General features: G+C 39.4%; 1 protein-coding gene across 1 annotated transcript; it reads left to right on the top strand.

Moving 5' to 3' along the window:
• The first annotated feature begins 4398 nt into the window (after window positions 1-4398).
• LOC130721361 (uncharacterized) lies at window positions 4399-15212 on the top strand. The gene is made up of 12 exons (XM_057572148.1): window positions 4399-4554; window positions 4679-4777; window positions 4871-4955; window positions 5184-5253; window positions 5841-5901; window positions 5999-6052; window positions 6283-6439; window positions 6539-6626; window positions 6762-6871; window positions 7778-7884; window positions 14503-14613; window positions 14702-15212. Exons 1-12 carry the CDS (start codon window positions 4465-4467, stop codon window positions 14816-14818), a joined length of 1149 nt encoding a protein of 382 aa, XP_057428131.1. The 5' UTR covers window positions 4399-4464; the 3' UTR covers window positions 14819-15212.

A 15212-nucleotide genomic window follows, 5' to 3' on the forward strand; every position in this document is an offset into this window, starting at 1 on the left:
ACGTGTTCCTTGCCATTAGATTCACCGGTAGATGTCTAGTGGATCCAATCCAAACAAAACTAAAAAATCTAAGGAAAAACAGTGAACACCAAAAATTGAAAACTAAAATTCATTTGTTTACTTAGACCGGGTTGCTTCGCTTTTGTTCGCTCTAACATTTTAGCCTTTGTGCCCGATTAGTTTCAATATATTTGACTAAATTAAAAAAAAAAACTTAGACGGGTGCTTCATTTGTTTACTTGGAACATGAAAAAAAATCAAATTATGTATGTCTATATCAATTCATATATTCTTACTTAGATTAGAATATGAAATCCAAGGAAAAAAATAATCAATAAAGTACAGATACAGAGGAGTGGTATGAGCAAAGTATTAGCCTTCCTTTCTCTATTTATAAGGCTATTTTCTGGATTTTTTTTCTAAATATTAGTCCAATTTTTTTTGTAAATTTTCATACTTATATTAATATTACCAAAAAAAAGCTTATATTAATGGGGTAGAAACCTCATTTCCAGTCCAAAAAATTTGATATTTCAGCTTTTCATATTTTAGTTTATTTCCAATGTCACTATCAATTAAGTGAATTATACAGAATACAATTTCTAGAGATAGTGGGATATTAATTAATGGGGTAGAAACCTCATTTCCGGTCTAAAAAATTTGATATTTCATTTATTTCCAATGTCACTATCAATTAAGTGAATTATACAGAATACAATTTCTAGAGATAGTGGGATATTAATTGAAGTGTTAAAATAAGGGTAATTTAATAAAGTTAATTAAAAGTCTTACAAATTTATTGCACTTAATTAACTTTAATCATTTTTTAAATCTAGATATTTAGGTAAAGTTGAGTTATAATAAGGAATAAAAAGAGTAGTATAAGTATTAGAATGCACGGAAATGTTAACATTTGTGACCCTTGATAACCATTAATAAGAGTACTATGAAGAACTATAATAGATCACATGGTTGGCTTCTCATGGAATAAGATTTGCAAGAGTTGGGAAATAAGTGTATGCTATTTTCAAAGAAAGACCATGCTCCAAAGGAGGTGGTGGTTGCGACTTGAGGGACAGAGAAGGAGTGACGGTTGGTGAGGGACTGAGGGTCTTAGGAGAAGAAGATTGGGAGAAGGAGCTGCTAGAGTTTGTGGGAAAGGCAAGAGAGTGAGAGAGCTGGCTCCTTTTCTCTTTGGCTGCAGCTACTGTTTAGGTATATATAGGGGCTTGCAAACCCTACACTCTTTTTTTGGACAAATGTTTCATTGCATTTCAAGTGGGCCTGGCCTAAAAAGATACAAGGATAATGAAGCTGTTCTCAACATGGTCAAGTGAATTTTGTCCAAAAAAAAAACATGGTCAAATGAATACAAACGATAAAAACGATTACCTGCCAGCTACCAAAAGGGACCAAATACAGACAAGGGAATTTAAAGTTCAAGTGGTGAGCAGATGGACCTATATTAGTTCCTTTATTGCTTTGTACCCTTTTTTTTTTTTTGGTCAACGGTGCAAAGATTAACATTCAAAGATTACCTAACGGCACTTACATCAGTGAGACTTAAACCCAAAACGTGATTCTGCAATGCATAAACAGATAACAAATTAAGCTTAAGGCATGCTCACTCATGCTGATCTAAGCAACCAGACAAACTAAGAAAATCATACAGACCTTGAGAACCTAAGAACACTAGCATAGCAACTTGACTTTCCGAACAGTAATAAGATTACAATTACAAATTTAAGCAACTGCTCCACTGCAAATCAACCGACTCAGCCGGATTTGCACAAACTGAAAAGCCTTCAAAGAAGCAAACAAAGCTTCAACGGCGGTACCAAGAGGAGTCAAGTTAGCAACACTAGCACCATGAAAAAAAGGGAGGCTGTAGATCTACCAGTAGGAGGACAGAACAGAGGGATGAGGAAGGTTGCGAACGATGCAGAGAAGGCGCAGCTACGGTACGGTGATGACAAAGGTACGGCGGCGCGTCAAAGCATCCACAGAACTGAACAGCTACAAACCACCCCTTTTCAACCCAGAGCTCAGCCAGAGAAAGACGATTGGAACAGGGGCCTCGGGCCTAGGTGGAAGGAGCACTCACGGCTGCGATGGCGGCGAACCGCGTCGTCTTGTAACCAGATCTGCGTCCCCGCACACGGTGAGCAGTGGAGGAAGTGAAAACGGCCAAGGTGGAGGCAGAGGCGGCATGAACGGATGGGTGGTGGCCAGCAAAATAGAAAAGCCAGAAAACAAGGACAAACCCACTTATTTGGGTAGAAAATCCACCTACTGTGGAAGAAACCCACATATTGTGGGAGAAAAGACCTACCTACTAAGCAGGAGAAGAACCTCCCTAGCGGAGGAGGAGCCCCCAAGGGGGAGAACGACGCTGCACTCTTGTTTCTAACCCTAGCAGAGCTGTTTTTGGCTAAAGGTTTGGGAAAATAGAAGCATCATGTACTAATAAAAAAATTAGCTCTCATAAAACAAAATAGTCATTGCTTTGTACCCTAAACTTGAAGAAGCATTTTCTATTTTTTATTTCCTTTCTTTTTCTCTTTTTGGGCTTTTGGCCCATCTTCATTATAAAAAGCTAAACATTTTTTTTGTGTTTTTTTATTGAGCCCGGATAGAATTAGGGTATGAATGTAGAAATTAATTGGGAGAGGAACTGCAGTGATTCCGTAATTGTAAAATTGTCAAATCTAACTTCCTAGGAAATTGCTTCTTATAAAAACTTTGTACAATCTACGTCATATACTTATAGTTGATTAGGTATGACTAAGTTAAGTATTGTATATTATTGTAATTATGTTAAGGATAATCATTGTATTTATCTCATATTCTCATTATATATCAAAGAGTGATTGATTCAAGCTATACATGTTTAATTTTCTTTAAAAAAATCTCATATTCAAGTCTTATAATGCAAAAACCTATCACAACAAAGCCAGTCTCACCATAACATGAAGAGTAAAATACACTCACCTCCCTCAAGGTTTGTGAGAATAACACTTAACTCCATTCTTATCCAAAATATACACTCCACCCCAATAATAATCTCATAATTACACTTAGCTCAATTCTTCTCTGAAATCTTCACTCCACCCCACCCCTTTAACACCATCCAAAAGATGCTAACGGAATATTCCTTTAACTCAAATTAATTAATTAAAATATAAATGATAAATAAATTACATTATCCTCTAACCAAATAATAATTGTACTATAATTTTGTAAATATTCTAAATATTTATAAAATATTTTAAATACCTCCAAATGAAAAATAATAATTAAACTTGATGTTTATTATGGTCAAAATATTTCTCTCTCTAATATAACTCAAATTTAAATATGGAGTATTTCAGTCAAAATATTTATCAAATGATGAGTTCTAATACCTGTGTATAACCTTAAACAACTTATATTTTAGAACTTAAAATGTCATGTGTTTAAGTGCTCATACAACCTAATAACTAAGGTAATCACATATCGTCATAACACAATTATATTTTGAAAGTTTAGTAAACTTATTGACAAATTTTTTTAGTAAACTTAGTGGTAAAGTTTTTGAGTTTTGATGGTTCTCACATTGAGTTAAGTTTTGCTAAATTTGTGATGGAAAATGTTGTTGCCTTGAAGAGGATGATCTCAAACTTAGCTGGAAGCTACGTAACTCAGATCCGGAAGAAGTAAAACAGAAGTTGTTCTCGTTTAAAAAATGTTCTAGTTCTATGAATTTGGAATTACACCAAAAAAGCCAGAACATGCTTTATTGTAAATCATTTGTGCTGCCCTCCAAATAACAAGGATTTTTTTACTTGCATGAGCAATGATTATCTCGTGCTACTTTTTTTTAAAAAAAAAAGTATATTTATTATTTAGTTAGAAGATAATGTAATGTATTTATATTTAAATTAATTAATTTTGAGTTAAAAGAATATTTTGTTAGCCTCTTTTGGATGGTGTTAAAGGGGGTGGGGTGGAGTGAAGAATTTAGAGAAGAATTGAGTTAAGTGTAATTGTGAGATTATTATTGGGGTGGAGTGCATATTTTGGATAAGAATGAAGTTAAGTGTTATTCTAACAAATCTTGAGGGGGTGAGTGTATTTTACTCTAACATGAATGTTGAAAATACATGTTTGTCAAACATGATCCAAACGAGTGTGCTTTGCTCTTTCTCTGTTGAGTACTTGCTACATGATCCAAGTTCTTCATTATACGATATTCAATTCTTCAGGGAGATGACTCTTAAATTTATGGTTTAAAAATTAAAAGAAGAAATGACATTTTTAGCTCAAATGAAAAATAGACTTAAATATATTTTTCGTCCCTTTACTTCTATCTTTTGGTGATTTGGTCCTTGCTCTATTCTGTGGGATGTAAAACAACATGACAGTGACAGTGTTATATGGGTGAGATGAAAACAGAGGTGAGATGAAATCCAGGTGAAGAGAAGAATGTCGGAACCTTGCATCAGAACCGTAGTTGAAGCCATACACTCTTCTCCTTTCCAAGCCGTTCTCTATCTCGCTGGTGGAGCTTCTCAGGTTCTCTCTCTCTCTCTCTCTATATATATATATAGACACACACACACACATATATATATGCATGTGTGTGTGTCTGTAGTGTTGAATTGAATGAATGAGTTGTGATTGAATTCAACGTGATCAGGCTTTGGGTTGGTTGCTATCAATTCCTGGTGCTTCAAACACTGTGCTTGAAACTCTGGTTCCTTACTCTAGGATGTCAATGATCCAGTTATTTGGCAAGGTTTCTCTCTTCTTTCCGAATTAAACAAGCCCCTTTTGTTTGGTGTTTCTGTATCTTTTTCTTCTCATTCATTCATTGGTTTTGTTCCTGCAGATTCCATCCCAATTTTGTAGCCAACAGACTGCTGAAGATATGGCTTTAATGGCTTATAATCGAGCTCTTAAACTTTCAAAGCCAGGTTAGACTAACCCAGATGAAAATCTTGCATTTTGGTTCCCACCCATTAATGATATTGTGTGTTGATATGTGAAAATTCTAGTGTTGTGAATAAAAATGGAAGTTTTGGCTTGCTTGGCAATGCTTTTTACAATTAGGATGAGCTGCGACCGATGTGTGTGTTTGTGATGTGTAAATGCTGTAATGTGAGGTTGTGAATTGATGTGGTTTGTATTTTTCGGTTTATTAGGATCCCCGGTTGTTGGTGTGGGCTTCACTGGTTCTTTGGCGAGCAGTCGTCCAAAGCAAGGGGAACACAGGTATTATCTAAATTTCCTCACAAAAATTGGTTAATATGTAGTCATTCCAGCTTATTCAGTAGCTTTTTAAAGGGGTTACCCAATTGTACTAGTGTTATTCCACTATTGTACATTACTTGCAATAGGTGAATCTTACCTATGATGAGATTAGGGCCGGGTCGAATATAATGTGCTTGGGTTTGCAGATTAATATTGTTGGAAAGCAGTGCACTGACTTGTTGGTTTCTAACTAACTAACTTCTGAATAACTAACTTGATTCTGTTAGAGTATTAGATTCAACTATTTATATAACACTGTTATTCTGATACTCTATTCTCTATCAAAGTCATTGATATAAAGGTACTACACATTGTTGACTCCATACAAGCTAAGCAAAATGATAAAAGTGCATTTCTTCTGCTTTTCAAGTTACCTCTGATTTCACTTTGAATAATGTGATTGAATTTCTACCTGGATCTTTTTAATTTCTCACATTTTCTTTGAAGAGGCTCTCTTCTGATTGCACAGTTGTGCTTCCTCTCGCTCCCTCAATGTGATTTTGGGGGAGCACTGATCCAATCTGAACTTCTTTTATGTTCATTTGTAGATTTTATATGTCAACAAGGACAGCTGACCGACTTTGGATATCAAAAGTGACCTTGGCTAAGGTATTGTTTCCCTTGTATATTTTTCTAATATTCTGAACTTGATGCTAAACATGCGATAATCATATATTTATTTATTTTCCAATCTGTTCTCATATAGGGCCTTCGTAGTCGAGAAGAAGAAGACAAAATTTCTAGTCATCTTTTGCTCAAGGTGTGTGGCAGGTGTGAGAAGTAGTGAATATTTTTTGTCATGCTATTTATTTGAACTCGTGAGTTACTTTCTTCTGTTTTTCTCCTTTATAAGATTAGGTATAACTTATAAGAACATTGGAGATCTCAATAAACTGAGACCCGGAACATTTGGAAGCTGAACTTTAGTTTATCCTTTACTTCAGATTTGTTTTGACTTTCCTTTTTGCACCTTATTCTGTCCTGTTACAGGCAATTGCAAATGCATGCAAAGTTCCAGCAACATCTATTCCGGGGTTGAGTGAATCAGATGTATCAGATGAATCTGAAAAACAATTCAATGAAGATCAAGAGTTAGAACAGCTTATAAACGGTCAAATATGCTATAAAATTTACCCATTTGGTAGTGGTATGATTTTTACCTTTGAGCTGAAGCAGTACTGATGCAGTTACAAATTACAATTACATTTTACTATCTTGTTGATAATATTTTATCGGTTGGCTGCAGAGATACCAGCAGAAAGGAAAATAATACTGCCTGGTTCTTTCAATCCTTTACATGATGGGCATCTCAAGCTCATGGAAGTTGCTACTTGGTACATTAACTTATGTTTTTCCTAAAATATGATTAGGATTAGTTCTCTATATGCATGATGCTTTATTTAAATTTCTATTCATTTCTTGGGTAATTTTAATTCAACCTTTGACTTAATGAGAATACGTTTATGCAGCATTTGTGGTGATGTATACCCCTGCTTTGAAATATCTGCAGTCAATGCAGACAAACCTCCCTTATCGGTATCTGAGATCAGAGATCGTGTCAAGCAATTTGAGAAAGTTGGTGAGGATCTTTTTCTCTCTCAGGATCAATGTTAAAAATGCATAGGTTCTAGCTTCTAAGCACACAAATTTCGTATATATAATTTCATCTTCTAATTCATGTAGGGGAATATTTTTCAATTCTTTTATCCAGCAATGATTTCTTGCTTTGCTGATTTTTATTCTAAATAATTGATATTTTCGTACTATTTTTATATGGGGAATGGCTGAATGCTTAATGGGATTCACAATTTCACATGTATGCTTCAGTTCAAAAGTTTAAGATAAGGTCATATGAAAATATGTGTGTAGAAAGCTAGAATGAAGAGGAGACAGAGTTAAAGTAGTTAGGACTAGTTGGGGCAGCTAGCTAGAGGAGTCACAATTTTATAAATAGGGAGTAATTGTAGAAAATAGACACACAGCAAATGCATTTTGGAACTAGGCAAGACCGCAAGAGCTTTGTTGATCAGGGGAAACCCTTAGAGAGAGTTTCTCATCTTTTCTCCAATTCAGATTCGTACATTCGATAAAGTTGTTCCTTCCATTTCTCTGCTTTTCATCAATTTCGTTATTCTGATTTGGGTTCATAATACAATAGCGATAAATATGAAAATGGTCCCTAAACTATGAGCGAAAGCTGGTTTTGGTCCCTCGCTGGCGTAACTTCCGGATATAGTCCCTCCGAACCACCGTGCCAGAAATGGCTGGACCAAATCTCAGGCACGGTGGTTCGCCTTACCGGAGGGACTATTTCCGGAAGTTACGCCGGCTAGGGACCAAAACCAGCTTTCGCTCATAGTTCAGGGACCATTTTCATATTTATCTCAATACAATATATACTCAGAGCTTAACAATGTTTTTGAGTGCTTAGTTTGTTATTGTTTAATGCACCACCTAAAGTTGTGAATGACTTCTCTAATGGCAGGAAAGACGGTAATTATATCCAATCAGCCTTATTTTTATAAGAAGGCTGAACTTTTTCCGGGCAGTGCTTTTGTAATTGGTGCTGACACGGCAGTGAGGCTTATTAATGTATGAACTTACTTACTGCTTGGATCAATTTTACATGAATTTCATCATTTAATATCCTGTACTTTTTAATACTTGGTTGTTTCATTTGTTATGTTTGGCATGCATTCTAGGGATATATCCTCAGTTTGAAAAGCAGCTCTGATACAGACCAATAAAACAGTAAAGGAGAATAGCAGAAAAATGAAATGGAATGAGTCAACTGATTAATGGAAATTGGGGAATACAGTAGTCACTACTACTCCAGAGCTAGGCTCCTATAGAGAAAGCATAATTCTCTATTCTTTCTGACAAAAGCAATATTCTCTCATACTCTCTATTCCTAACAGAAATTCCCTTTTAAGCACTCCTATGCACACACACACACGTTGATTCTCTGTAACAAACTTTCTAGCCTCTTAGCCTCTCTCTGCCAGCTCACTACTTAATCTGGAAGCTTCCTTGTTTGTTCCTTCTTTCATAAACACGCCACACTTTGGGCCTTGGGTCATCAATAGCAGCCCACTCCTGACGTAAGGGTCTATCAATCCCACCATCTTGAGAAACAACCTTGTCCTCAAGGTTGAAGGCGGGAAATTGGTTAATCAGAGTTTGTTCATCTTCCCAAGTGGCCTCTTCTGCAGACTTTCCCTTCCACTGAATCAAATATTGGTTCACGGCTTCAGCTTGCTGTAAAATGGTGCGTACAGCCAAAACCTTCTCTGGTTCCACAACAGCCACAAACTCCCCACCAATTCCAGTAGGTAATTCCTGCTCCACATGGTAATCTCCTACTGCCTTCTTTAGTAAGGAAACATGAAAAACCGGGTGGATGCGGGATGTTATAGGCAGACGTAGCTTGTAAGCTACTGCTCCAATTCGTTCAAGGACCTCAAAAGGGCCAAAATACCGGGCAGCAAGCTTGGCATTGATTCTTTGAGCCACTGAATGCTGACGGTGGGGACGCAGCTTGACAAAAACCCATTCACCTATGGCAATGCTCTTGTCTTTTCTTTTCTTGTCTGCCTGGGATTTCATCCTCCCCTGGGCACGAGTCAAATGATTTTTTAGCTGACGAAGGGCTTCATCTCGATCTTTCAAGTCCTGGGCCACAGCTTCTACCTTAGTTTCACCCACTGTGAATCTGATCATAGTTGGAGGTTCCCTGCCATAAACTGCTGTAAACGGAGTAATTCCAGTAGAGGCGTGATAGGTTGTGTTATACCAATATTCAGCCCACGACAACCATTGAGTCCATGTGCGAGGTTGATCCGCGATAAAACACCTCAGATATGTTTCTAGGCAACGATTAATAACCTCTGTTTGCCCATCTGATTCTGGGTGATAGGCAGTACTCATGGCTAACTGAGTGCCCTGGAGTTTAAACAATTCCTTCCAGAAATTACTGACGAAAACTGGATCACGATCGCTGACAATCGAACGCGGAATGCCATGAAGTCTCACTATCTCTTTTGCAAATGCCTCAGCTACCATTCGCGCGGTGTAAGGATGTTTAAGAGGAATAAAATGCGCATACTTTGATAGCCTATCCACAACCACAAACACAGTGTCCACTCCCCTGACCTTGGGCAATCCATTGATGAAATCCATAGAAACATCGTCCCATATGCGTTCGGGAATAGGAAGAGGTTGGAGCAGACCTCCAGGGGATGTTGCCAAATACTTTTGGCGCTGACAAACATCACAACCACGCACGAATTCTTGGATGGAATTCTTCATCCCAATCCAATACAAGTTTGCAGCGATCCTCCGGTAAGTGCGATAGAAACCAGAGTGGCCCGCTTGCGGTGCCGCATGAAATTCCAGAAGCAATTTGGGAATCAACTGAGATGCAGAGGAGATTACCAATCGACCCTGGTAGTAGAGCACCCCCTGAGTATATGCAAAACCCGGTCTGCTGGTTGGTTCCGCTTTCAAGTCCGTGATGATCTTGACTAGTTTATCATCTTGGTGGACCTCCTGAATCAAAGTAGTACCCTCTGTCCAAGTAGGAAAAGAGGATAAAGCTTGGTATTCTCCTTCATCATAAATTCTGGAAAGCGCATCTGCTCCCCTGTTTGTGATACCAGGTTTGTACACGATATCGAAACGATATCCAAGCAGCTTCGCGGCCCAATTCTGTTGATCCACCGTCGTGATTCGTTGGTGTAGCAACTGTCGGAGGCTCCTTTGATCCGTGCAAACTGTGAAATGCCTCCCAAGAAGATAGGGGCGCCAGTGCTGAACCGCCAAAACGATGGCCATCAATTCCTTCTCATAGGCGGATTTCATCAGATTGCGTTCACTTAGAGCTTTACTGTAATAAGCAACTGGTTTGCGATTCTGAAGAAGAATAGCTCCAAGCCCTCGACCTGATGCATCACATTCAATGGTAAATGGCTGGGCAAAGTCTGGCAACACCAGAACAGGAGCAGTGGTAATTCTTGTCTTCAAAATCTCAAAAGCTGTTTGAGCCTCAGAATTCCATTTGAAACCATCCTTTTTGGTCAGTTCCGTGAGAGGTCGAGCGATCTTGCCATAATCCTTGACAAATTTGCGATAATATCCCGTAATTCCCAGGAATCCTCTAACTCCTTTTACATTCTTTGGCGTAGGCCAATTAGTGATGCTCTGAACCTTCCCTGGGTCCATGGCCACTCCTTCAAACGACACCACATGGCCTAAATACTCCACTGATTGTTGGGCAAAAGAGCACTTTTTACGATTGGCTACCAGTTGTTGAACCCTCAAGGTTTCCAAAACTTTAGTCAGGTGAATGAGGTGTGATTGCCAATCAGCACTGTATACCAGAATATCATCGAAAAAGACTAACACACTTCGACGGAGCATACTACGAAATACCTCGTTCATCAGCGCTTGAAAGGTGGAAGGAGCGTTCATGAGCCCGAAAGGCATGACGAGATACTCGTAATGGCCTTCATGAGTCCGGAAAGCCGTCTTGTGAACATCCTCCTCCTTCACCAACACTTGGTGATAACCGGACTTCAAGTCAAGTTTGGAGAAGAATCGTGCACCATGTAGCTCATCCAACAATTCTTCTATCACGGGAATTGGGTATTTGTCAGGAACGGTAGCTTTGTTGAGTTCACGGTAATCAACGCACATCCGCCATGATCCGTCTTTTTTCTTCACCAAGATCACAGGGCTTGAAAAAGCACTTTGGCTGTGTCGGATAATACCTGATTGAAGCATTTCCGCAACTTGCTTCTCTATCTCATCTTTGTGGTGATGAGAATATCGATAAGGCCTCACATTAACCGGTCCATATCCTGTTGCCAAGGTGATCTGGTGCTCTTTCTGCCTCTTTGGTGGTAATCCCACTGGAGTAGCGAAGACATCTTCAAACTCAGAAAGTAAACTACCCAGTTGCTGTGTTTGCACACTGGTTAAATGGGACTCTCCCTTTTGCAGAATTTCTGGGTTTTGTGTGATTTCAGTAGAAGTATGATAACACTCCCCATTTTCCCACGGGCAATTGTCCAAAAAGCTCTGCAGCGCTTCTCCCTTCTCCTGAGTACAATCCTGTCCCTGGAGACAAATCCACTTGCCCTCATTCTGGAATTTCATGGTTTGCTTGCCCCAATGCACCTTCATTTCTCCTAAGGTTGCCAACCATGCGATTCCTAGCACCAAGTCGATGCCATCAAGATCGAACAGCAAAGCATCCACAGAGGTATGGTAATTGTCGATCTCAACCTCCAAATTCCTGCATTCGCCGCGAGCTATGGCCTTGTATCCATCCCCCAATCGAATGCGCAGCACAGGTGTCGACTGAACGACCCAGCCCATTGTCTCTACTACATGCCTCGAGACAAAGTTGTGGGTGGCACCACTGTCAATCAAAATCACCATAGGAACACCAAAAATTGACCCTCGCAGCTTCATCGTCTTAGTTTGGATTGGTTCAGCTCCAAGCCGCATGATGCTGCACTCTCCATCCACCTCGGGCTCCGCTGTTTCTGCATCTTGCTCGGATTCCACTTCCGTTTCTTCTGTACCATCAATCAGCATGATCCTGAGTTGCTTGTCAGGACATTGATGGAGGGGGTGATATTTCCCCCCACACTTGAAACAAAGTCCCTTCTGTCGCCGATCCAAGAGCTCTTGATAAGGTAAGTGGCGGATTCCTCGATCGCGTGGTGGGGTGCGAGGATGGTTGGTGTTGTCGTCCCGTCTTTCTCCCTTTTCATCTTTGTTCTTCACCATGACCCAACCCTGATTGGGTTTTTGACCCGATGGGCCCGATCCAGTCGTAGACAAATGGGTTGGTCGGGTAGAAGAACCAGACCCGTAACCCGAGCGAGGCCCATTACCTTTCGAGCCCGATAAGGTGTGGCCTGGTCCATGGAGCTCCGTCTCCACCGCCCTTGCCAACGGTATCAACCGAGAGCGTGGAAGAGGCACCAAGGTACGCATGCTCCGTACCCGTGCTCGTATGTCCTCCCGGAGGCCATGAATGAAGTAGCTGAAAAATTGCTCATCAGGGAGATTGGGGGTCTGGGACAAAAGGCGTTCAAATTCCAGAACGTACTCATCAACTGTGCCTCTCTGCTGGAGATCTGATAGCTGCTCGAACACATCCCCTTTACTCGCAGATCCGTATCTTTCCAGCAGCTCGTTTGTGAGCTTCTCCCAGGTTAGCCCTGGATCCAATTGCAGCAGTGAGTTGAAGTAATGGATCGTTGATCCTTCCATGCACAAATGGGCCAGATTCACCTTAACCTCAGGACTGGTACCCATAATGTGGAAGTAAACCTCTGCTCGGGCTCGCCGTTGAAAAGAGGGAGCTCCACCTTCTTGGCGGATTTGCGGAACTCATCGAGCAAACCCCCTTTCAGCTTGGTCCAACCAGAAACTGATGAAGGTCCTCCATCTTCTTTCCCAGATTTGGTGGCTGACACATCCTGAAGGATGCTTCCAGTGTCGCCTTTCTCTGGTGTTTTCTCTGGTGTTTGCTTGGAAAGGTTCGAAGCCAGCATCTCCAGTAGTTGTGCTTGGTGACTCTCCGCTCGCTCTTGCATCGTGGTCAAGGTGGTGCGCAGATTTGCGATCTCGTTTTCCAGGGCTGCAACTTTCGCCTCCATTTTCCTTGGTGGCATGCGTCTCTGTTTCGTGACCTTCTTCTCCGAACAACACTGGTACCTCTCGAATTTGGATCCGGCAGGTCGGACCAATTTGATACAGACCAATAAAACAGTAAAGGAGAATAGCAGAAAAATGAAATGGAATGAGTCAACTGATTAATGGAAATTGGGGAATACAGTAGTCACTACTACTCCAGAGCTAGGCTCCTATAGAGAAAGCATAATTCTCTATTCTTTCTGACAAAAGCAATATTCTCTCATACTCTCTATTCCTAACAGAAATTCCCTTTTAAGCACTCCTATGCACACACACACACACGTTGATTCTCTGTAACAAACTTTCTAGCCTCTTAGCCTCTCTCTGCCAGCTCACTACTTAATCTGGAAGCTTCCTTGTTTGTTCCTTCTTTCATAAACACGCCACACTTTGGGCCTTGGGTCATCAATAGCAGCCCACTCCTGACGTAAGGGTCTATCAAGCTCCTCCCCTTGTTTCTACTGGAACCACGTCACTAGCCCAAATGATTTTTATTTCATTTCCGGACAGTAATTCTTCTGCTTTGGAAAAGCACATTATTTATTCACTATAATATTCTTTCAGAAGACTTGTTGCATGGGTTCTCTTATCTTTGGAAGCGTTAAAGCAATCTGACAAATTCTTATGTTTGTCTATTCGTATGTCAATCTGTAGTCTCATGGTTCATCTCATAATATTCCAAAAATGGACTGAATTTTATTAAAGCATGTTTCCTACTTTTTTGTAATTTGTGTCTGGCACCTTGAAATAGTCTTAAACCGAAGTTGAGGTTTTGGGTGAAGAGAACACAGATCAAATGAAGGAAACTGGGTCAGCGGAACCAAAAAGAGAATAAAGACTGCCATTGGTGGTGGTGAAGTCATGAAGAGTTGAGTGAGGCAAAGAGGTAGCTAAGGTTGGGAATGAATCCTTTCATGTGATATTTTCACGACAAGGTCATGTAGAGATTTTGTGTCAATCTCTCTTGTCCTGAACATTAAATAGGCGGATCCCTGTCAAATATTATGGATATTTATGAAGAGAGAAAGACACAATTTTCACATGATCTTGTTATGTGAAAATCTCACGAGAGGATCCATTTCTAGCACAGTTTATAGACATAGTCCAAGATTGAGTTAATCAGTATGATTTTGAATCAGGACTTACGTACCAGATTGGTTGCTTTATCTAGCATGCTAGGCTGAAACTTACAAAAAATTTGAGAATAGAAACAAACTCTTAGGAATGTCCTCTTGAAAACTGTTGTGTCAGTCAGGAAACATAATTATGTTTTATATACAATCCTAAAAAGAAAAGAAAACATCAGAAAACAAAAAGAAAGAACAGGAAATGTCTCATTGTTAATTTGCTTTGTTGTGGATGTCAATCTGTAAGTCTGTTGTGGCTTTTAAAAATTCTTAGTTTGTGCTTACTTTGCAGTTTAGGATAAGTGTAATTTTTCGGTTACTTCAATAGATTCTGTTAACTAATATTTACTTGATGTTCATGTTACTCTTGCAGCCTAAATACTATGATGGGGACTACAACAAGATGCTGAAGATACTTATTGGTTGTAGAGATACAGGGTGCACTTTTCTTGTGGGTGGTCGGAATGTAGATGGTGCTTTTAAGGTAGTATGCATAAGAAAATATCATTTCTAATTTAAGCATTCTTGTTTTTCAAGTTCAATGTTAACGAGGCTGTTGTATGGTTCTACAGGTTCTTGACGATCTTGATATTCCAGAAGAACTAAAAGACATGTTCATCTCCATTCCGGCTGAGAAGTTTCGCATGGATATATCATCCACTGAGATAAGAAAAAGAAGTGGGCTATAAATATTTTTACGGCTGAAGGTACAAACATGACGCTCAAACACTATAAAAGATGGGAATAAATCCTCTACAGTTTGAAACAAACTGCAGGAGGTACAGTTTTCTGATCCAAGGTTTTACATTAATTGAACTATTTTTGTCATCATATTTATACATGTCCCGATCCATAAAAGAGGGATTCTGTATGTTTCAGACAATTATTGAATACTCATGCATAAGACACTATACTTCTAGTCCTAATGATAGATGTATCAGTGTCCATGTTTTAGTAACTGTTAAAGACAATTTATGTCTCTGCACGATTGATGTCTATTATTTTTACACATAATAGAGCTTGTTGTAAATTAATAATATGCGTGTATCTGTCATTGAATTTTATTTGATTGAGGTTATGATA

Source organism: Lotus japonicus, chromosome 5 (assembly GCF_012489685.1).
Source record: "Lotus japonicus ecotype B-129 chromosome 5, LjGifu_v1.2".
Lineage (NCBI taxonomy): Eukaryota > Viridiplantae > Streptophyta > Magnoliopsida > Fabales > Fabaceae > Lotus > Lotus japonicus.